The sequence below is a fragment of the Lucilia sericata genome, unplaced genomic scaffold, assembly GCF_015586225.1.
Source record: "Lucilia sericata isolate MDLA Ls3-8-SP2 unplaced genomic scaffold, ASM1558622v1 Contig001534F_arrow, whole genome shotgun sequence".
NCBI lineage: Eukaryota > Metazoa > Arthropoda > Insecta > Diptera > Calliphoridae > Lucilia > Lucilia sericata.
In genome coordinates this window covers 1-22,575 of record NW_023995458.1, presented here as the reverse complement: position 1 = coordinate 22,575, position 22,575 = coordinate 1, and the positions used below count along the sequence as shown (strand labels likewise).

The following is a 22,575-nucleotide window of genomic DNA, read 5'->3' as shown; positions in this document are numbered from 1 at the left end:
AGTTTTCGAAATTGTAATTTGCCTTTTAAATGTCTATTTTAATGTATTGTATATGTAGTTTTTTATATTTGTAGGCTTAATAAATGTTTACTTAATATAATTATAACAACATAAAAATTAGTTGTAAAATTGCATTATTTGTTATTTTTTTTTTTATTCAATAGTGTTTCTTTTTCTTTGTATGATGTATAATAATAATTAATAAACATTTTGGTTTTTTGTTTTTGTCCCTTAAAGTGTAAAAAAGTTGTATAAATTCCGTGTGTTATATGTTTAAACGTTTACGTTTTGTTTTCATTTATAATTATCTAAATTCTAAATTTGTACGAGGCATTAAGTCGTCATTTAAGTCATTTTGTTTGTTTCTAGTTTTATTATTTTTTCATTTCTTGTTTAGTTTCGTTACGTTAAGTCGTGTTTTTTTTTTTTTTTTAAATTTGTTTAATTTCATTTATAATTTAATAATTTCAGTTTCACTAGAGTATATTAATTCATTTGGCGAATTTCAAATCCGTTTAAAATCCTTTATTGTTGTTGTTTTTGTTTAAGTTATATTTTGAGCTAGTTTTTTTTTTTAGTTTTAACTATACCTAAACTTATATTCTAAACTTACAATTAATATCACACAAGCACGCACGCGCGCATAATAAGTCTTCAATCAGAAATCAATAGAAATCATATAAAAATCATTATTAATAAAATCGTACACACACAAAAAATAAAAATAGTATTTAAGGCGGCGGACAATAAGACTTAGTTTTGGACAAGACACACGATTATTTTTTGTTTTTATAAATTTTATTATTCAAGGAAGTTTTTTTCTATTAGTTTTGGTTTAAATAAATTTGTTTTTTACCAATTTAGTTACAAGTTTGTTTTTATTAATTTTTCTAGAGTGGTCCATATTTGTGTACCAATAACTTTTTCTTATGGATCTAAAAAATGCGGTATGAAAAGGTTTAAATAATTCTTCAATTTATTTCCAAAATTTTTAAATTGCTTTTACTTGAATTGGAAAGTTAAAGTTGGTTTCAATTTAGATTTTGTTTACATTTATAACAGGATTTCGAACCTTTTTTTGTGGACCGAATAGTGTGAAATCTTTAATGATTCTGTTTAAGAAAATGCTATAATTTGGAATTGTTGTGCTGGGGAAGTATTCCGCAGTCATTCCAAGAGCATTATAGGAACCAGTTCTTTCATCGATTCAAATTTGTCATGTTCTAGGTATTCATTTGAAAACAAATATGCAATCGTTAAAGAACAACTAGCCCGTACTCGTTCTAGTTTGGTTACTTCGGGACTGTTGCAGTAAAAGTGTTAACAGATTGATTCTGGACCGAGTTCTTTCGTCAATGATTTTTGAACTTGAAGCATTTGGAGTTGTTGCTGTAAAAGCTGTTTGTGTAAACAGAATGATCCGGAACTAGTAACAGTTAAGAATTAGAAAGCAAAGTTTGGCGTAGAGACGAATAATTTTTGTTTCATTTATTTCATAAAAAGATTCTGAAACCAGTTCTTTCATTAACGATTTGGGTTTGAAGTGATTACTACCGCAGAACTAGTTTTAGGAAATGTTTAAAGAACAAAAAATATGTTTTTACGAGCTTTTCGAAAACTTTTCGAATTTTTAAAAATATAATTTAAATTTTTTTTTACAAAATTTTAGAGAATTCGAACTTATGTTCGAAAAAATGTGTGCTTAAATTCGAAAGTTCGAACTTATGTATGTTCGAAAAATCGAAAAAAATATTATTTTAAATTTTTACCAAATTTTGGAAAATTCTAACTTATGTTCGAAAAAATTTTCTGCTTAAATTCGAAAATTCGAACTTATGTTCGAAAGCTGTTGACGTAATCTTAAAATTATCGTAATTATCGTAAAAATATACTTTTGAAGACAATTTTTCACATTTTTGAATTTTGAACAAACAAATTTTGTAAATTCAACTAAAATTATAGAAAAAAATTTCAAACCTAAATTTTGACCACTTTTTGTGTTAATTAAAAACAAACTGTAACATTGTAAGGCCTTCAGAAAGAATTTCAATTTGCATAAAATACTTTCACACACACACACACAATCGCATTCACACAAAACACACTATTATATAGCACAAAATCACACTTAAAACTATTAGGATTCACAGCTCCTTTCATACAAACACACACGTACATACCACTCACAAAGAGGCATACAGGATTTATTTATTCAATGCAATTCATTTAATTTTTAAAAAAAACATTCACACAAAGTGAAATAAAAATGTTTTATTTTTTGTTTTAAATTAAAAGAGTGTTCAACTGGTTAATAAATTTTAGAAAATGGTTTTTAGATTTCAATAAGAAAATTGTTGTTTAACCAATTTGCTTGCAGCATTCACTCTTTCTATTAAAAAATAAAATGATTTGATATTAAACTAAAATAAGAAACTTAGAATCTAGTTTTTTTTTGTTAATATAGGGGCGAGCAACAATTTTTTTTAATGAAGTCTAAAATAAAATAGTTTGTTTATCAAATAATTTAATGAAAAATTATTAATTTATTTTTTTGTAATTAAATTAATAATTATAGATTATTGTGGTGTAAATGTATAATGAAGATGGGTGGACAGACAGGCAATGATAATTAAATAGTAATAATCATTGACATTTTCTTTAATTGCTTTAAATTCAAAATATAGAAAAGAAAAAATAGTATATTATTCAATATGAAAAGAATTTAATTTTTGTTTCTTTTGGTAGAAAATTAATAAATATGTATTGTAAAATGAAAGGTTATAACGGAACTATAAAGAAAAATACCTTTTGTTTTTAGTAAACATTAATAGCATAAAAAATGTCAATAGAATGAAACTAATGTATAAAAGAAAAAATTAACAAAAAATCGTATTTAAATTAGAAAATAAAAAAGGTGCTTTTTTACATTAAAAATTTCTATTTTTTTTTAAAGTTGGTGGACAATTTTATATCATATTTTTAAGTTGGTGGACATTTTTAAACCATATTTTTATACAGAAATTTATAGGAAAAAAATTAGAAAAAAGAAAACAATGAATGCACCTTTTCTTAAAAAAAAAAAACAAATTTTGGTAGAAGCTGGAGTTTTTTTACCTTAATTAAAACAAATATTGAAGCAATTTACAGTTTGAACCTGAAATAGAAATAAAATTAAAAATTGTGAATAAAATTAACAAAATAAATGGATTCATAAAAATATTCCTAAAGTCTTGCTTATGTACTTCAAAAAAAATACTTTCATTTTCAAACTTGAATATTTTAAAAAAAATTTCATTATTTTTTTTTTCGGTCTATAGTCAAGTCTAAAGTCTAGTCTATAGTCTAGTCTATAGTCTAGTCTATAGTCTAGTCTATAGTCTAGTCTATAGTCTAGTCTATAGTCTAGTCTAGTCTAGTCTATAGTCTAGTCTATAGTCTAGTCTATAGTCTAGTCTATAGTCTAGTCTATAGTCTAGTCTATAGTCTAGTCTATAGTCTAGTCTATAGTCTAGTCTATAGTCTAGTCTATAGTCTAGTCTATAGTCTAGTCTATAGTCTAGTCTATAGTCTAGTCTATAGTCTAGTCTATAGTCTAGTCTATAGTCTAGTCTATAGTCTAGTCTATAGTCTAGTCTATAGTCTAGTCTATAGTCTAGTCTATAGTCTAGTCTATAGTCTAGTCTATAGTCTAGTCTATAGTCTAGTCTATAGTCTAGTCTATAGTCTAGTCTATAGTCTAGTCTATAGTCTAGTCTATAGTCTAGTCTATAGTCTAGTCTATAGTCTAGTCTATAGTCTAGTCTATAGTCTAGTCTATAGTCTAGTCTATAGTCTAGTCTATAGTCTAGTCTATAGTCTAGTCTATAGTCTAGTCTATAGTCTAGTCTATAGTCTAGTCTATAGTCTAGTCTATAGTCTAGTCTATAGTCTAGTCTATAGTCTAGTCTATAGTCTAGTCTATAGTCTAGTCTATAGTCTAGTCTATAGTCTAGTCTATAGTCTAGTCTATAGTCTAGTCTATAGTCTAGTCTATAGTCTAGTCTATAGTCTAGTCTATAGTCTAGTCTATAGTCTAGTCTATAGTCTAGTCTATAGTCTAGTCTATAGTCTAGTCTATAGTCTAGTCTATAGTCTAGTCTATAGTCTAGTCTATAGTCTAGTCTATAGTCTAGTCTATAGTCTAGTCTATAGTCTAGTCCTAGTCTAGTCTAGTCTAGTCTATAGTCCAGTCTAGTCTATAGTCTAGTCTATAGTCCAGTCTAGTCTATAGTCTAGTCTATAGTCTAGTCTATAGTCTAGTCTATAGTCTAGTCTATAGTCTAGTCTATAGTCCAGTCTAGTCTATAGTCTAGTCTATAGTCTATAGTCTAGTCTATAGTCCAGTCTAGTCTATAGTCTAGTCTATAGTCCAGTCTAGTCTATAGTCTAGTCTATAGTCTAGTCTATAGTCTAGTCTATAGTCTAGTCTATAGTCTAGTCTATAGTCTAGTCTATAGTCTAGTCTATAGTCTAGTCTATAGTCTAGTCTATAGTCTAGTCTATAGTCTAGTCTATAGTCTAGTCTAGTCGAGTCTATAGTCTAGTCTATAGTCTAGTCTATAGTCTAGTCTATAGTCTGGTCTATAGTCTAGTCTATAGTCTAGTCTATAGTCTAGTATATAGTCTAGTGTATAGTCTATTCTATAGTCTAGTCTATAGTCTAGTCTATAGTCTAGTCTATAGTCTAGTCTATAGTCTAGTCTATAGTCTAGTCTATAGTCTATTCTATAGTCTAGTCTATAGTCTAGTCTATAGTCTATTCTATAGTCTAGTCTATAGTCTAGTATATAGTCTAGTCTATAGTCTAGTCTATAGTCTAGTCTATAGTCTAGTCTATAGTCTAGTCTAGTCTATAGTCTAGTCTAGTCTATAGTCTAGTCTATAGTCTATTCTATAGTCTAGTCTATAGTCTAGTCTATAGTCTAGTCTTGTAAAATTATTTTTTATAATTTTCATTTTCGAAATTAAATATTTCGAATAACCTAACCTAACTTATGTTCGAAAAATTTTAAAGCTGTTAAATTATCTCTAAACTTAAAAATTCATAAAAAACATAATTATAGTTTTATTTAAGGTGAGTTTCTACCATTTTATAATTTTGATCCAAAAAGTTTTGAAAATTTGAAATTCGGAATATACATAATTCGTATTTTAGAATACATATATTTTTGTATGGAAGTAATTGATTGTTACATCAATAATGTATTTCTTTTGCCGGGCCTATACATTTCCCGGGAAAATGGGTTTCGTTTTGAAATTTCCCGGGATTCCGGGAATTCCCGCCTAGAAAATATAAGTACATTTTGCGAATATTTCCGCCATTTAAATACGTATTCGTATTATTTTTATGATATTTATAGTTATATACGCATAAAAAGCCTATAAAAATTATATAAAAAAGAGGTAAAGATACAGGATTTCTAATGTTATGTACAAGCCTGAAAGTATACCACTGGGCTCTGTCAATATATGTAAATCTTTAGATTTCACTGCTCTTTTACCCCAAGAACAAACCCTATTGAAAATTTTTTTATATGAAACCATTATTTTACCGACCCATAAATAACCGAACCTGACTATTTGGACTTTTTAGCAAATAATTATACATATATGTATGTTAAATATACTACTTAACTATCTCTTACAAAAACGGCAAATTCCAGAAAATCAGTTTTCACCAATAAATTGCTTAAAAATAGTAATATTAATTTGTTTCGTAGTATTTAGCACCTTTTTATATACACATCTTCTCTAGATTTAACAATTCAAATCAATATATTTATTATTGTAGGAAATGAGATTACATAAAAAAATATTTAAAAAAAATATAGTTTTCCACTTACCACTTATAGTTGAGACATAATTAAAAGAAGAATTGAATAAAATTTAAAACTCCTGTAAACACCATTTTATAGTTTAGACACAATTGAAAAAAACAGTATGAAAATTGATGGAAATTCAAAAGCGCTCCCTATATATAGAAATTAAAAATGTAGAATACGTTGATTTACTGAGCTATTGTTTGATGATCACGCAATTTTTTAATTTCCTTAGTAGCCCAGTTGCAGAGAGATTTTGTCCGGGAGGCTTTTGAACGTTTGCCTTCGGCAAGGAATTGTGTAATGGTAACATCATCAACGAATGTTAGGAGACGTGGACCAAAGGCTGTGCACAAATCACCAATGAAACCAGCAGCACTGGCGACCATTGAATCGGAGTTATCACCCTCAACGGCGATACGTTTAATAAATAGAATGATATGGCCAAGGTGTGGTTCCAAATGATAAACATCTTGATTTGGTGTTTGTTCTACACCCTTGAGACCCTGTATAATGCCAGTGTAGGCTTCTAAAACACTTTCACGCAATTCGTTGAGGTACTCAACCATATCATAACTGTTGGGATCAACCTGGAAAGAAACAAACAAGCATTTAATATATATTTATTACACAGTTACAATTTAAAAGTTATTCCCGGGATTTATGAACTTTTCCCCCCGACTTTGGTTTAAAAACAAAACGAACTTACCTCCAACTGTGAAGCAGCTCTTAATAATTCCAAAACAACATTTAAATATTTTACAAATTCACCACCAATACTGAGTGCCAAATCGCCAAAAGCTGATAAGATTGCTGGCTTAACACTACGATGTAAAGTGGGCTCCGACAAATTGGCCAACAATAGAGACATGATTTCATCACAATAGGGTATAATAAGTTGTTTCAGAGCACGCGAAATATCGCCTGTAAGACCAACAGCAGCACAACAGACTTGATATTCTTGATGATTTTTCAAACCCATATACAGGAAAGGCTTAAAAGCATCCATATATTTAACGAATTTCAAGCCCAACAACTCGACCAAAGTAGATACGGCCAAAAATGCATCTTCTTGTACACCACCCGATTTACCCGAACATGAATTGAACATGGTAAGCAAAGCATTCATAATAGCATCGGATATTTGAGGAGCATCATCTTCGCGTACCTTGCGCAATACACTCTGCAAGGTGGCGCACAACAATGATTGCAAATCATTGAATTGGTGACGATCATTATGACTGGCAATGTGGGATTCCATTTGCAAGACTTGATTGAGACGTTCTAAAATGACAATAGTTGTTCTCTGTACAATCAAATAACAATCCAAGGGTGAGTTTTTAATCATATCCATAAGAGCTTCATAAGCAGCGGCACGTAAATTGCCTTGATTGGCATCTTGACGGTCCGTTGTCTCCAACAATTGTGTAATGATGTATTCAAAGTAGGGCGAAAGACAATAGGTTTCAGGTGTTTCGCCGTCAGTGACTTCAGCAGCCTCATAAGCAGCATCAGATAAGCCAATAAAGGCCCAACAAACATTGGCAGCTACACGGGGCTCGGCTTTAAGACTTTGTATGAAACATTCCAATAGAGGTTGCAAATAGGTTTTGTTAATAGCAGCTTCAGGAATTATCTAGAATATATTAAAATTGTTATGATAATTATAATTTTATTGCTTCTTAGCAGTTTATACTTACATCACAAATACGACCAAAAGTCCAAGCAGTAGTATCTCTTACAATAACGCTCTGATCGTACATTAAGCGTATCAATGTGGGCATGGCTTGTTCCACCAACGATTTAAGAGTATTATTTTCTATACCACTTAAAATTGAACCGAAAGCCATGACAGCGGCATCACGGAAACGCCAATTTGGTGAAACAATATTATCCTTGATGAAGGGGAATACATGAGGTACGATTTCATCTTCACAACAAGTGGCCAGCAACATAAGGCAAACCGATGCTGCTTTCGATGGACTCCAGATATCTTCATCATCATTTTCATCTTGTTTAGTTAGTTTTTCCACCAATACGGGCACCAAAAACTGGAGAGCACCACGAGCATAGTGTTTCGAAACACGTGTGGGAGCACGACCAGCATCATTTGCTTCTTGATTCTCAATGGCCAAATCGATTTCTTCATCGCTAACGTTCGACCAGAATTCAACACCTTGCAATGCAATCAAATCATTGTCTGACTTCATGGCCTCCAATGTAATGGGAAACAGGGCTTGTGCCATATATGGTTCCATATATTGATAATATAGGGTCATTATTTTGACCAAACACTGTAAGGCGGCTACACAAACTTGGGTATCGGGCGATTGGGTAGCCTCGCATACCACCTCCATAATATAGTTACGTTCTACATCCTTCTCGAAATTGGCTTTGGTAAATTCCAAAGAATTCAATAATGCTGTGGTGGCTGCTAAACGTACATGATTACTGGGCTCCTGTTTGCGCATACCATGGACAATAGCGGTTAAAATTTGATTCGACTGGTTTTCCAAAACACCATAACGTATTTCTTGACATATATAACCGATAGCTTCCAAGGCAGCCTCACGATCCATTTCGCTGGAACCCTCAGTGACCACTTTATTGACAAGGGTTTGTATTAAGATACCCCAACGATTGATGGGTAATTCTGTGATGGCCACATAGGCAACACACTGAGCAGCACAAGAGGGTCGAGTATTCTCTGTACCCAAAGCTCCGAGAATCTGTAATGTTCGATATTAAGTTTTCATTGGATTTTGTAAACTTTAAGTTACTTACATTCTTCTTAATGTACTCCTTTGTGTCTTCTGGAAATTGATGCCATCTTTGTTGGTATTGCAAATTGATGGTCTCATCTTTACTGGTCAAATGATTTTTCAATTGCAGACCAGCTGCCATACGAGCCACAGGGCTATTGCTAACGGTGACCAGTATATCTGAGAGAGCTTTCAGAAACTCGGGTAAATTATTTTCAGCGGCTTGTTCCAAAAAGTTTTTCGCCGACAACAGTTCATTTTTGTCTGAAAATTTTTATAAATGGAGTAATTTCAAATTTTTCAAACACTTTTTCTTCAAAAATAAATTAATGAGAAAAAAAGGCAAAAGAAAACTTAATCTTAAAACTTATTCTACCAAATAAAATAAGCAATTGATTCTATTTAATGAGTGAAACAGACAGATAATGTGCACCTATTGCCTCTAATTCCTAAAACTCCCGTAAAAATCGGTTATTGGAAAAAAGCTACCAAAAGTGCTGATTCCATTACTTACGCCTCGAGCTTTGGTTATAGACACTTTATAGTTCATCTCGGAAACTTTTGAAGAAAGCCCTATGAGTATTCCGAATACTTCATTCTGCTGACCTGACAATCCCAACTACTTAAGATTCCTTAGAAACTGCGAGAACCATTATTTTGATTTTTAAATACTTCTATACGACTATATAGGCATTGAACATCAGTTATACATAAATTAATATGGTCTTGCTACTACCCATTTAAAAAGCAATTTGCGATCCGTTTTTTAAAGTAGTTTGAATGTTAATTAACCTCAAAACGAGAAATATGCAAGATTTAAATTCTACCCCAATGTAATTTATTTAACAAGTCGTCCCTTCCTAAGGGTCATTCTATATACATATGTTTGTGTTGCATAAGAAATTCATAAACTTGGTTTTCTGATAAAATTCATCTTAAAGTTTCAGTTATTTTAAAATTTAAAGCACTTTTATTAATCAACACACAAGAACCTAAAACTACCCCTCTTGTTGAGCATACGAAATAAGCAACTGTGAGAAAAGGAAACAACAAAATGCAAAAAAATAAACAACAACAAATAAGCTGCCTTGGCGGCCCTAGGTTAAATAACGCGCTTGCTTTTTTACCATTTTTTATCTACTTTTTGTGTACAAAAAAAAAAAAAAAGAAAGAAAAATTTCACACAAACAAATGCACTCATACAATTGGAAAAAATAAAATTAAACATATACAGTGCCTCTCATAAGTATTCGAATTTAGGTAAACTATGAAAAAAACCATATTTAATAATATATTTTGTGTGGAAAATAAATAAATTAATTGGTTATATTGTCTAGATAGTCCTTAGATTTGATATCACGCCCCTTAAAACTTGAAAACGTTACATTTACTTAAATTAGTTGTGCTTTTTTAAAAAAAAGTCCATGAAACTACTTCACAAAAGTATACGAATTTTTCCTGTTTGATCATATTATACGATACACAAATTCTAGAATCGCATGGTTTTATGCTTAATATTGTTTTAAGGGGTAACTATCAACCGCATGGATATATTTTTGACCCATTTGGTCCACAATTTTGGGGGATTTGTACCCTCTTTTCATGTAATATCATTAAAATGGCGATTTTTGGCTATATTTGTAATGATTTCACCCTTTTTCCAGAGATAAAACTAAAATTTAATATTGGAATTTAATAGAACCCATAGGGTATCTAAAAATAATATTTTTTGTTATAAGGATCTGTACTTAAACGTTCCAAGATGTATTTTTGGTATCGTTTTTCAGTTTCTAATTGAATTATCTGGATCATAAGTCCCTTTTCGTACCTCTAGGGACGATATTTTCCGACAAAGTTGTCTAGTGTATATTCATGTACATATTGGCACTAATATATTTTAAATTTTCAATATATTATAGCGGTATACAACCCCAAAACATGCCTTAATAAAACGTCATCCTATATAGTAGATTTCAGTTTTTACTACTCGTAACTTTCACGCTTATGTTGCCCGTTACAATAACACTGTAAGTCCAAAATTTTGGTTTTAATTTGATCATAGTAAATAATATTTAAACATATATCAATATTTTTGAGTTAGATCATAATGATATCGTGCCATGCAGCATGGAGGCCATTGGTATCTAAAAATAATGATTTTACTATTTTGAATGGTGTTTCTTCGAGGCATGTTTTGGAGTTGTACACTTCCACAACACATTGAAAACTTAAAATGTATAAAAGCTGATATCTAAAAGAATATATACCAGAAAACTTCCCCGAAAAATAGTTGATCCTAGTATTATAAAAATGGACTTAAGTTCCAATATATTGAATTAGCGACAGAAGAATGATCTGAATAATTTATCTTGGAACGTTTAAATACAGATTCTTGTAACAAAAAATATTATTTTTATATACCCCAAGGGGTCTTATAAGTCCCAATATCAAATTTTTGTTTTATCTCTGGAAATAAGGAGAAAAATTTACAATTATGGCCAAAAATCGCCATTTTAATGATATTACTTGAAAAAAGATACAAATTCCCCAAAATTGTGGACCAAATGGTCCAAAAATATATCCTTTCCGTGGATAGTAACCCCTTAAAACAATATTACGCATAAAAACCATTCGATTCTAAAATTTGTGTTGCGTATAATATGATCAAATATGAAATACAGGAAAAATTCGTATACTTTTGAGAGGCAATTTCATGGACTTTTTTTAAAAATCCATAATTAATTTAAGTCAATGCAAATTTTTCAAGTTTTAAAAAGCGTGATATCTAACATAACGCCTACCTAGACAATATAACAAATTAATTTATTTATTTTCCACACAAAATATATTATTAAACTTGGTTTCTTTTTATAGTTTACCCAAATTCGAATAATTATGAGAGACACTGTACAAGCGCCAAATGAGATTTATGACACATGGAACAAAAACAAAAAATTCCTTTTTTTCTGGAACATATTTCACCCATTAATGCAAAACTTAAAATATTAATTTAATTTTTTTTTCAACTTACCAGGCGAGACAGTCTTTTCCAAGATCTGTATTAACTGCAGGGTTATTTGTGAATTCATTATTAGTTTCGCAATTTACCGATGTAAAAACGTTTATTTGTTCTGTATATTATATAAAAAATAAACGAAAAATACAAAGTTTTTTATATTAAAAAGGTCCATCAATGTTTAAATAATTTTAGCATTACCTTTATTAAATTGATAATTTATTAATATTAGTTAATTTTTGCACAAACACACAAATTTAAAACCTGGCGTTGTTTGCTGCTGCTACTTGCGAATGATTCGTTTGTTCGTCAATGATGATTGATTTTTTTTACTTCTACTTTCGTACCTTCTTCTTTTTTCTTTACGCCACTGTCTGCCTCTTAGCTTTTTTTCTTTATATTGTTGTTGTATTCTTTTTTAATATTTCTTTTCTATTGTTCGCTGTTGTAGACTCGTTTTTTCTTGATTTTATATTATATACACTGTCACTTTGGTTGTATTTTACATTAATTTGTGCAATTTTCAATAGATTTTTGTTGCCGTCGTGTTGAAGAGAGCACAAATTATTTTAATAAATATATAATTTTTTAATTTAGATAGATATAAATTAATTTGTAACGTTTTTTAATAAATTGTCTACGAGCGTTGTTGGCCGGTTGCGAATTTGCTTCCACATGGAAGTTTGCGAAAAAAACGAATGACTATTTTAAGAAACTTCGGTAGAATAACGATTTTTTTACGCCGAGATACTTTAACGTCGTTGGTGACTGAAACTATGAATTTCGGCGACGGCTTGAAAAGTTTTCAGCTATGTTCTTTAAGTTTTTTTTAGTTTTATTTTTTAAAATACATATTAAAAATTTACACAAGTTTTTTAAATTTATAAAATAAAAAAAAATTTGTATCAGAAAGCACTAAGTAAGGTGAAATCATCAAGGCAGAAATTATTTAAAATTTTTCGAATGTTAGAATTTTAACTTAAAAAGCTTTTACATATATACATACATATGTATATTAAATTGTTAATGTTATTTTCGAAATTAAAGAAAATGGAAAATTGTAAAAAAGTTCTCTCAGGCAAGACTAAAATTATATCTTTTTGAATTCTTACAATATAGAAATTGTACCAATATTAGTACGAATTTCTACATTAAATATACTTAAAAATTATAGAAATTTTTATAGCCGTCTCAAGCGGAAAATTTGCGGTGGCTTTTAGATTTCTTCGACGGCTAGGCTTAGACGGCTTTGAGTCAAATTGACACAGATCTCTATTAGCATAACGATTTTTTGCGCTTTTCTTCATCTACACCTGCTGAGATGCCAGATTTATAGGGCGAAAAGTCTACACTATTTTTGAGCTTTTCTTCTTCAACAGCAGATATGATGCCAGGGGAAAATTCTACAACATAGAAAATTCTACAACTATAAAGCTCAGCTAAGTTTAGTTTAGCAATTTTCAAGGAATTTCGTTAACAATCAATCGCAAAATCGACGAAAGTTAAATGACCCATTCATTTCTGCAATAATAGGAATTTCATTAATAACAATGTGAATAATTTTGAAATTTTTTAATAATCAAAGTAAAACGTCTCAATCCTTTAGTTGCTATGTTATAAATTTGAAGACTATATATTAAATTACCTCGGTTATGTGTTCAATGTTTTTTCATTGCAAAATAGTTCTAAATTACAACCCAAGTAAGCGCTTTTTTAACTTTTGATTAGTAAATATTTTCCCATAAAATTGAGAATATATTTGGAAACATGATGGTGGCGATAGCCCTAGTCAGAAGACGAATTTTTGCATTCCATAAAAAATGTATGTAAGCTCATTGTCACTAGTGGTTGTGGTAGCAATTATAATCATGTTGATTTTTAGATCTACTAGTTACCCTGTTGTTTGGTATAAAAATCTGGCAATACTGTAAGATTATTCACTCTTCAATTTTTTTTTGTCATTCTATTATGTTCCGTTAGAATTTTGTTTTTGGGTTTTTTCAAAAACACGCCTGTGGCCAAACATCGCAAAGATTTTTAATTCTTTTTTCATACAAAACGAAAATCCAATATGTCCACCACCATAACATACAGTTTGGGATTAGAAGAGTTACACTCCAGAGAACAGCGATTATGGAAGTCAACAATAGGCGAGTTTATTGGAAATTTAATATTAAATTTTTTTGCGTGTGGCGCCTGCTCACAACCTGAAGATGGGACATTTAAGGCTTTAGCTTTTGGTCTAGGTGTCTTTATGGCCATAACCATTGTGGGTCATCTTAGTGGTGGGCATGTGAATCCGGCTGTTACCATAGCTATGCTCTTGACGGGTCGTGTAAGTCTTATTAGAAGTATTTTCTATATTGTTGCCCAGTGTTTAGGAGCTGCTGTGGCTACCAGTGCTGTGAAAGCCTTTCTTGATGAAGCCTATCACAATGGCTTGGGTCATACCAATTTAGCGGAAAACATATCCGAGTTACAGGGTTTAGGCATCGAATTCTTTTTGGGTCTGGTACTCGTCCTTACCGTTTTTGGTGCGTGTGATGCCAATAAACCCGACTCTCGTTACACGGCTCCCTTCGCCATAGGCATGTCGGTGACCTTAGGCCATTTGGGTACCATACGTTATACGGGTGCCAGTATGAATCCCGCTCGTACTTTTGGCACCGCCTATGCGACAAATAATTGGGATTCCCATTGGGTGTACTGGGCTGGTCCTATTTTGGGTGGTATTGCAGCAGCTTTAGTGTATACTCAAATTCTAGAAAAACCAGCAGAGATTCCAAAACCTCCCGAGGCTTCGGATAAATATCGTATACACGCTTATGAGAGAGAAATGAAAAAATTCGAAAAGGCTGGTGATTTTGCTTAGATATAGATGTAAATGTTTTGATTTATTAGAGTAATCGTTATTGTACGTTAAGTGTATTATAATTTTTGTATATTTTCAAGTTATGTAAATTTGTAATTTTTTTTTGTAAATCTTTAAACAAAAGTTAAAATAAAGGTATAAAATTTAAAATATTGAACTATGCTATTTATAGGTAATAATTTTTTAATGAAGCTAACTGCATCCGACTTTCTTTTTTTTTTTTTTATTTTTTCAACTTTAATTCGGTGAAATTCTACTTTTTCTACAAAAATTGGAATGCTCGAAAGTCGATTTGTAGAACGATATAAAGTTTAAAATTCACCGTTACCTTTATTTCAACAAAAACAGCAGTTACCACCTTGATCGAAATCGCCTTGCATGAAGGCGCTTTTATTTTTAAAACTTTTAACAACTTTTCGTTACAACACAAATTGGCAGCACTTACATTACTCATATTTTCGAACAATTTTTTTAAGATGAATTACTTATTCATCTTATTGTTGAAAAAATATTCTAATTTAAAAAAAAAAATAAATTGTTTTGTTATCCTATCAAAATATTTTCTTTCAAAATCCTGCTTTTAAATTACTCGGATACCGCTATTATTCAATATCATAGGACGCTCTTCTTCAAAACACAGCAGAAAACTTACGTCTTTAAGCCGCCGACGAAAAATTCTAGTTTCAGTCACCGTCGTTCCTAATGTTATTCGGCGCAGGTCTCTGTGTTGGTGACGTTTCTGACATGTATAGAATAGAAAAAAATAGTAATTTTTCAACGACGTTAAAACGAGTTTTTTTCTTATAAAGTAACAAATTTTAATTAACTTTAAGTAAAAGAAACAATAGAAAATCATACAACAACAATAATAATTAATTGGTATGTAAACAATTATTAAAATTTCATGAAGAAATTGATGATTAACACGTTTCTGTCTACGTAGACCAACAAAGAACAAAAATAATAAGTGGAAAGATAGAAGAAAGAAAAAAAGGCAAGACCAGAGAAGGGCAGGAATATAATTCGCAGAATTTCAACATAGTGTATGGATAAATATAATCATCAATAATATAATATTTGCTTTTTGTTTTTTTTTTGTTCACTGTGGAACGAAAAGCCAAATAAAACGTCATCAGAAGCATTGTAATTTATAAAAGTTTTGTATCTATAATTTTCGTTAAAAAATGTCTGGTTTGAGCCAGCAAAAGGGCTGGCGTAAGCCAAATATTTCACTGGCTATAGTGGGAATTAATTTACTGCTATTGCTGCAATCTATAGGTGTGAGTGAGCAGTTCTATTTACCGGGTTTGGCACCAGTTAACTATTGCATAAAATCGGATGCCTCCAGTAATTGTAAGGTAAGTTGATCAATCATTAAGGGGCTGCAATAAGAATATGTAATTTGTCTTGAATTTTTAATTGCTACTATTAAATGCATAATTTTTGTACATACTTTTGTTTAAAAAAAAACTGATAAGAACATTAGAAACTAAAAATGGTACCAAAAATTTAATTAAATAATAGTACATACATATATTTCTTATCTTGACAACATTTGTATGGTTGTTTGATTTGTCATAGCCATAGTTTTTATACCCTACATCACTTATGTAGGTAGGTGGGTAGTATGTCTTTATACAGATATTTGTAACGCACAATAAATATAGCAAAAACCTTGGGATCACTTCCTTGCTATGTAAATATTGAGTTTATTTTGAATAATGATATATATAAACCCTACATGCATAGTCAGGCAGTAGAAGAGAATATTACAGATTAAAATTTTTTCTTTTTAAAAAAATTACTTAATTCGCGAAATTTAAAGTTTCAGCTATATCGACCTCAAAGCGTTTTGATAAACATTTAATTTGGTGACCAAAAAAATATTTCTCTACAAACAAACCACAAACAGCTGTACAAATATACACTACAAACAGGGCTTTCTAAACGAAAAATGACATTTTGCAAGCCACTTGTGTAGCTTATATTGTATTTATTATTATTTGTGGATGTTTTAATTTACCTCTTCTAATTAATACCGTTCTCCATTTATTTCCAGTCTAATGTGACTCTTTACGTAAATCGTTTAAACACCGAGGAATCTGTTATTCCTTATGAATATCATCATTTCGATTTTTGTATTGGCAATGAAAATAATTCACCTGTGGAAAATCTCGGCCAAGTGGTATTTGGCGAACGTATACGTCCCGGTCCGTATAAGATTAATTTCTTAGAAGACATCGAATGTAAAGCGGTAAGTGTATATTTAAAAATGTATATTTTAATAGGAAATTTTTGGAAAATTTCATATTTTTATAGACAAATTTTCGAAAATTCCAATCACAATTTTTTCGAATAAAATTTTTTTTCGAAATTTTTAAATTCGAAAGAAAATTTTCCGAAAATTTTATATTTTTGTAAAAAAATTAGGTGAAAATTTCATATTTTTATAGAAAGTTTCATATTTTTATAGAAAAGTTCATATTTTCATGATTTTAAAGAAATTTTCGAAATTTTCATATTTATATGAAAAATTTTCAAAAAATTCGCATTTTTCTCTTTCTATCGAAAATAATTTAAAAATTACTATTGAAAATGTTCGAAAAATAAACTCGAAGATTAAATCTATAGATCTTAAGTATATATATTTAATTTTTCCTTATCTTTTCAGGTTTGTTCTAAACACTATATGGGCGGAGAATCTGACAGCGACAGACGTATGATGGTACTTAAAAAAGGCATCAGTTTAAATTATCAACATCATTGGATTGTTGATAATATGCCGGTTACTTGGTGTTATCCTCTGGAAAATAATAAACAATATTGTAGTACCGGTTTCCCCATGGGCTGTTTGGTGCGCAGTGATAGTGATGCTGGTTGTCTTATTAATCCCAACTATAATAGACGAGGTTTCTATTATCCCTTCAATCATGTTGATTTGAAAATTACCTATCACAGTGGCCAGACCGAAGAGTGGGGTGTGGGTTTCCGTGCCAATGGTGGTCGTATTATTTCAGTTAAAGTCACTCCCAGCTCTATTAATCATGTTGATCCCAATAAATTGGATTGTAAGAATACCGATCCATTGGCCATTAAAGGTAGTCCTTTGACACCCGGCGAAAAACTTTCCATCATTTATACCTACAGTGTGGAATTTGTACGCAATGATGCTGTTAAATGGTCCTCCAGATGGGATTACATTTTGGAATCTATGCCACACACCAATATTCAATGGTTCTCTATTCTAAACTCCCTGGTGATTGTTCTATTCCTTTCGGGTATGGTGGCCATGATTATGTTACGTACTCTGCATAAGGATATTGCTCGTTATAATCAAATGGAAAGTGGTGAAGATGCTCAAGAGGAATTCGGTTGGAAATTGGTACATGGTGATGTATTTCGTCCTCCACGTAAAGGAATGTTACTATCAGTATTTTTGGGTTCTGGTGTACAAGTTTTCTGTATGACTTTGATTACTTTGGCCTTTGCCTGTTTGGGTTTCTTGTCGCCAGCCAATCGTGGTGCTTTAATGACTTGTTCGATGGTATTGTATGTTGCCTTGGGTACCCCAGCGGGTTATGTATCAGCACGTATTTACAAGAGCTTTGGTGGCATCAAATGGAAGAGTAATGTTATTTTAACATCTATGCTGTGTCCAGGGTGAGTTAGAAATGTTGGATATCTTAGTTTTTTGTTGTATGCTAAATTTCTGTTTATATTTTGTTGTAGTATTGTCTTTGGCTTATTCTTCATTATGAATCTTGTTTTGTGGGGCGAGCAATCTTCTGGTGCTGTGCCATTTAGTACATTGATTGCCTTGTTGGCTTTGTGGTTTGGTGTCTCGGTACCATTGACTTTTGTTGGTGCCTACTTTGGTTTCCGTAAGAGGGTAAGTAATGCTAAATTTTTTAAATTTTTGAGAAATATTTTCTAATAGACTGGACTTAAAGTTTTACTAAAAAAATTATTTTTTCTATAGAAAATTTTCAGTAATTTCTCTTTTCTATAGAAATTTTCGGAAATTTCTCATTTCTATAGAAAGTTTTGGGAAATTTCTCTTTTCTATAAAAAATTTTGGGAAATCTATTCTATAGAAAACGTTCAGAAATTTCTCTATTCTATAGAAAATATTCGGAAATTTCTCTTTTCTATGGATTATTTTCGGAAATTTTCTTTTCTATAGAACATTTTCGTAAATTTCTCTTTTCTATAGAAAATTTTCGGAAATTTCTCTTTTCTATAGAAAATTTTCGGAAATTTCTCTTTTCTATAGAAAATTTTCGGAAATTTCTCTTTTCTATAGAAAATTTTCGGAAATTTCTCTTTTCTATAGAAAATTTTCGGAAATTTCTCTTTTCTATAGAAAATTTTCGGAAATTTCTCTTTTCTATAGAAAATTTTCGGAAATTTCTCTTTTCTATAGAAAATTTTCGGAAATTTCTCTTTTCTATAGAAAGTTTTGGGAAATTTCTCTTTTCTATAAAAAATTTTGGGAAATGTATTCTATAGAAAACGTTCAGAAATTTCTCTATTCTATAGAAAATATTCGGAAATTTCTCTTTTCTATGGATTATTTTCGGAAATTTTCTTTTCTATAGAACATTTTCGTAAATTTCTCTTTTCTATAGAAAATTTTCGGAAATTTCTCTTTTCTATAGAAAATTTTCGGAAATTTCTCTTTTCTATAGAAAATTTTCGGAAATTTCTCTTTTCTATAGAAAATTTTCGGAAATTTCTCTTTTCTATAGAAAATTTTCGGAAATTTCTCTTTTCTATAGAAAATTTTCGGAAATTTCTCTTTTCTATAGAAAATTTTCGGAAATTTCTCTTTTCTATAGAAAATTTCTCTTTTCTATAGAAAATTTTCGGAAATTTCTCTTTTCTATAGAAAATTTCTCTTTTCTATAGAAAATTTTCGGAAATTTCTCTTTTCTATAGAAAATTTTCGGAAATTTCTCTTTTCTATAGAAAATGTTCAGAAATTTCTCTTTTCTATAGAAAATGATCAGAAATTTCTCTATTCTATGGAAATTTTTCGGAAATTTCTCTATTCTATAGAAAATATTCGGAAATTTCTCTTTTCTATGGAATATTTTCGGAAATTTTCTTTTCTATAGATCATTTTCGGAAATTTCTCTTTTCTATAGAAAATTTTCGGAAATTTCTCTTTTCTATAGAAAATTTTCAGAAATTTCTCTTTTCTATAGAAAATGTTCAGAAATTTCTCTTTTCTATAGAAAATGTTCAGAAATTTCTCTATTCTATGGAAATTTTTCGGAAATTTCTCTTTTCTATAGAAAATATTCGGAAATTTCTCTTTTCTATGGAATATTTTCGGAAATTTTCTTTTCTATAGATCATTTTCGGAAATTTCTCTTTTCTATAGAAAATTTTCGGAAATTTTTCTTTTCTATAGAAAATTTTCGGAAATTTTTCTTTTCTATACAAAATTTTCGGAAATTTCTCTTTTTCAAGGAAAAATTCTCCTTTTGAAAATCTCTTTTTATAAGAAAATTTGTATTGAAATTTTCAAATTAAATAATTTTGTTATTTCTTATCGTCTTACCTTTCTTTCTAGTCTTTGGAACATCCCGTACGTACAAATCAAATTCCCCGTCAAATACCCGATCAATCAATTTACACACAACCTATACCCGGTATTATTATGGGTGGTGTTTTACCTTTCGGTTGTATTTTCATTCAACTATTCTTCATACTTTCATCGATTTGGTCCAATCAAATGTACTACATGTTCGGTTTCCTATTCCTGGTCTTTGTTATTCTCGTTATTACCTGCTCAGAGACTACCATTCTTTTGTGCTATTTCCATCTATGTGCGGAAGATTATCACTGGTGGTGGCGTTCATTTTTAACATCTGGTTTTACAGCCGTCTATCTGTTCATCTATTGTTGCCATTATTTCGTAACAAAACTTTCGATAAAGGACGCAGCCTCAACATTCTTATACTTTGGCTACACTTCAATAATGGTATTTTTATTTTTCTTGCTAACCGGTTCCATAGGTTTCTTTGCCTGCTTTTGGTTTATACGCAAAATTTACAGTGTTGTCAAAGTGGATTAAATTTTCTTGCAAGTATGGCTTTACTTTATAGCTTCTAAGCTATGTGTTGCTAAAATTCATAAGGATTTAAACCTTAGAATCATTAGCATACACTTATAATTAAGTTGTGATTTATTTTTTGTCTTTAGAAAACTTTTAAATAATAAAGAAATATAATAATAATAACTAGATGTGTGTGTCATACGCATGTTGTGAAACTACAAATAGGCCAGATGTTATGATATACAATAAACAATAGTAGTTTTAACACACAGGAATGGAAAAAAAAACAGTCATACATACACCACATATCTTTAAAAATTAATAATAATAAAAACGCGCAATAAATTATATCCCTTTATTAATTTAACAAATAATTTATAACATTTACTTTCCATCTTTTCTTATATACATAAACAATATTTTTATTAAAATTAGAAAAAGTGAGAATCCTTTTTTTTTAGTTTAAGTTCAAACCCCATACTGCAATTATTACATTACATACTAACAATTGAGTCAATATTTTTATATACTTTACACTTATTCCCAAAAAAAAAAGAAGGAAAATAAGAAGTAGAAAAGTGTTTTTCAAGTTAAACAATATAAAAACCTATAATGAAGATTTTAATTAGTGGCTCTTGTGTAATTGGTACAATAATTTTGTAGTTTGATTCCACATTTTTCCGTTTTGTATTAAATTTTTTGATAAAAGAAAAAAACCAAACTGGTTACCATGTAGTTTTGTAATTGACCATTTAACATTAAAGATAAATATTAATAATAAACAACAACAATTGAAATGAAAACATAAAACAATTTGAATTTGTTACTAAAGAAAAGAAACCAATTAATAAAAATTTTAAAATTCTGTAATTTGCAAAAGAAAAAAAAAAAAGATCTGTCTTTCAATTTTTATTTTGAATATTTAAACCATTACTATTTGAAGTAAACTGTATTTAGCAACGTTGTACGATACATACGTTGTTTTATTGACCCTCCCCATTGTAATTTAAATAATTTCATATGGAATTTAGTTTAAAGTATTTAAACTAATATTTAATAAGAAATAAATTAATAATAAAACAAATGTATAGATTAAATAATTTGGTGTTTATTATTTTTATAGTAATTTAAAATTATTATAAAGATTAATTGGGTTTCAAAATTAAACAGAAATCTTTATGATTAATATTTTACTTAAGTTTGTATTTTTAAAAGTCACATTACTAAGTACTACTGTATTCCGAAACCTTGCATTACGAGAAACTTCCGGTATAGTATAATCCCTGATTATAATGAACCTTCACCTGTAATGGTCGACGGCCTAATTGTGTATAAAGACGGTTCTTCATTGAAGAATTTGGAAAGAAAATATCATTCCGACTCAATGATGAATGCACTATCTTGCAAGCGGAAATTTCTGCGATAAAAAGGGCATCTAATTGGCTTAGGTACTATCGGATATTAAATAGGGATATCATAATCTATACTGACAGCCAAGCCGCTATCAAATCCCTGATAGGTGTTTACTCCGCATCAAAACATGTCCAAGAATGCCGGGCGTCTCTAAACGAGATGGCGAGACATTCAAGAATTACCCTCGTTTGGGTCAAAGGACACGGGGATATAATGGGCAATACTATTGCTTATATCTTGGCGAAAGCTGATACGAGGATGGATAAAGACCAATTCTGCGGCGTCCCCCTAGCGGCCATTAAGAAACAATATACAACATTTGTTTTAGTTTAGCTCAAGATAGATGGTCTCAAGAACACACTTGCTTGACTGCTAAGTTGCTATGGCCCTGTATGGATCCTCAAAAAAAAAATATCCTACATATTAGAGCTTAGTAGAACATATCTGAGCACTCTGTTATCAGTTCTTACTGGTCATTCCAAGTTCGGAAACCATGCAAGACGCATTGGTCTTCCATACAATGACTTCTGTAGGAGCTGTCAAAATGAAGAAGAAGAAAAAATTACTCATCTTCTGTGTAATTGTCCGGC

At 30.2% G+C, this 22,575-nt stretch overlaps 3 protein-coding genes across 3 annotated transcripts; 2 read left to right on the top strand and 1 right to left on the bottom strand.

The window, feature by feature from the left end:
* Positions 1-377: 377 nt before the first annotated feature.
* LOC119611800 (importin subunit beta) lies at positions 378-12,352 on the bottom strand. The gene is made up of 7 exons (XM_037967496.1): positions 11,838-12,352; positions 11,652-11,751; positions 8,643-8,884; positions 7,559-8,587; positions 6,568-7,494; positions 5,883-6,448; positions 378-3,154 (listed from the first exon to the last, which is right to left on the bottom strand). The coding sequence occupies exons 2-6, from the start codon at positions 11,707-11,709 to the stop codon at positions 6,047-6,049; spliced, it is 2,658 nt and encodes an 885-aa protein (XP_037823424.1). The 5' UTR covers positions 11,710-11,751; positions 11,838-12,352; the 3' UTR covers positions 378-3,154; positions 5,883-6,046.
* Positions 12,353-13,607: 1,255 nt separating this feature from the next.
* Positions 13,608-14,665, top strand: LOC119611806 (aquaporin AQPAe.a-like). Its single transcript, XM_037967503.1, has one exon. The coding sequence runs from the start codon at positions 13,708-13,710 to the stop codon at positions 14,506-14,508; it is 801 nt and encodes a 266-aa protein (XP_037823431.1). The 5' UTR covers positions 13,608-13,707; the 3' UTR covers positions 14,509-14,665.
* Positions 14,666-15,176: 511 nt separating this feature from the next.
* On the top strand, positions 15,177-20,760 carry LOC119611793 (transmembrane 9 superfamily member 2). The gene is made up of 6 exons (XM_037967487.1): positions 15,177-15,387; positions 15,452-15,866; positions 16,568-16,762; positions 17,180-18,168; positions 18,238-18,397; positions 20,087-20,760. The coding sequence occupies exons 2-6, from the start codon at positions 15,693-15,695 to the stop codon at positions 20,588-20,590; spliced, it is 2,022 nt and encodes a 673-aa protein (XP_037823415.1). The 5' UTR covers positions 15,177-15,387; positions 15,452-15,692; the 3' UTR covers positions 20,591-20,760.
* Positions 20,761-22,575: the final 1,815 nt, after the last annotated feature.

Bases quoted from the DNA above. Each gene is read 5' to 3' on its own strand.
- LOC119611800 (XM_037967496.1), bottom strand. From the start codon at position 11,709: ATGAATTCACAAATAACCCTGCAGTTAATACAGATCTTGGAAAAGACT. The intron at 8,588-8,642 runs GTAAGTAACTTA...CGAACATTACAG, and splicing joins AGGAGTACATTAAGAAGAAT to ATTCTCGGAGCTTTGGGTAC. The intron at 7,495-7,558 runs GTAAGTATAAAC...AATATATTCTAG, and splicing joins CTTTTGGTCGTATTTGTGAT to ATAATTCCTGAAGCTGCTAT.
- LOC119611806 (XM_037967503.1), top strand. From the start codon at position 13,708: ATGTCCACCACCATAACATACAGTTTGGGATTAGAAGAGTTACACTCC.
- LOC119611793 (XM_037967487.1), top strand. From the start codon at position 15,693: ATGTCTGGTTTGAGCCAGCAAAAGGGCTGGCGTAAGCCAAATATTTCA. The intron at 15,867-16,567 runs GTAAGTTGATCA...ATTTATTTCCAG, and splicing joins ATGCCTCCAGTAATTGTAAG to TCTAATGTGACTCTTTACGT. The intron at 16,763-17,179 runs GTAAGTGTATAT...TTATCTTTTCAG, and splicing joins AAGACATCGAATGTAAAGCG to GTTTGTTCTAAACACTATAT.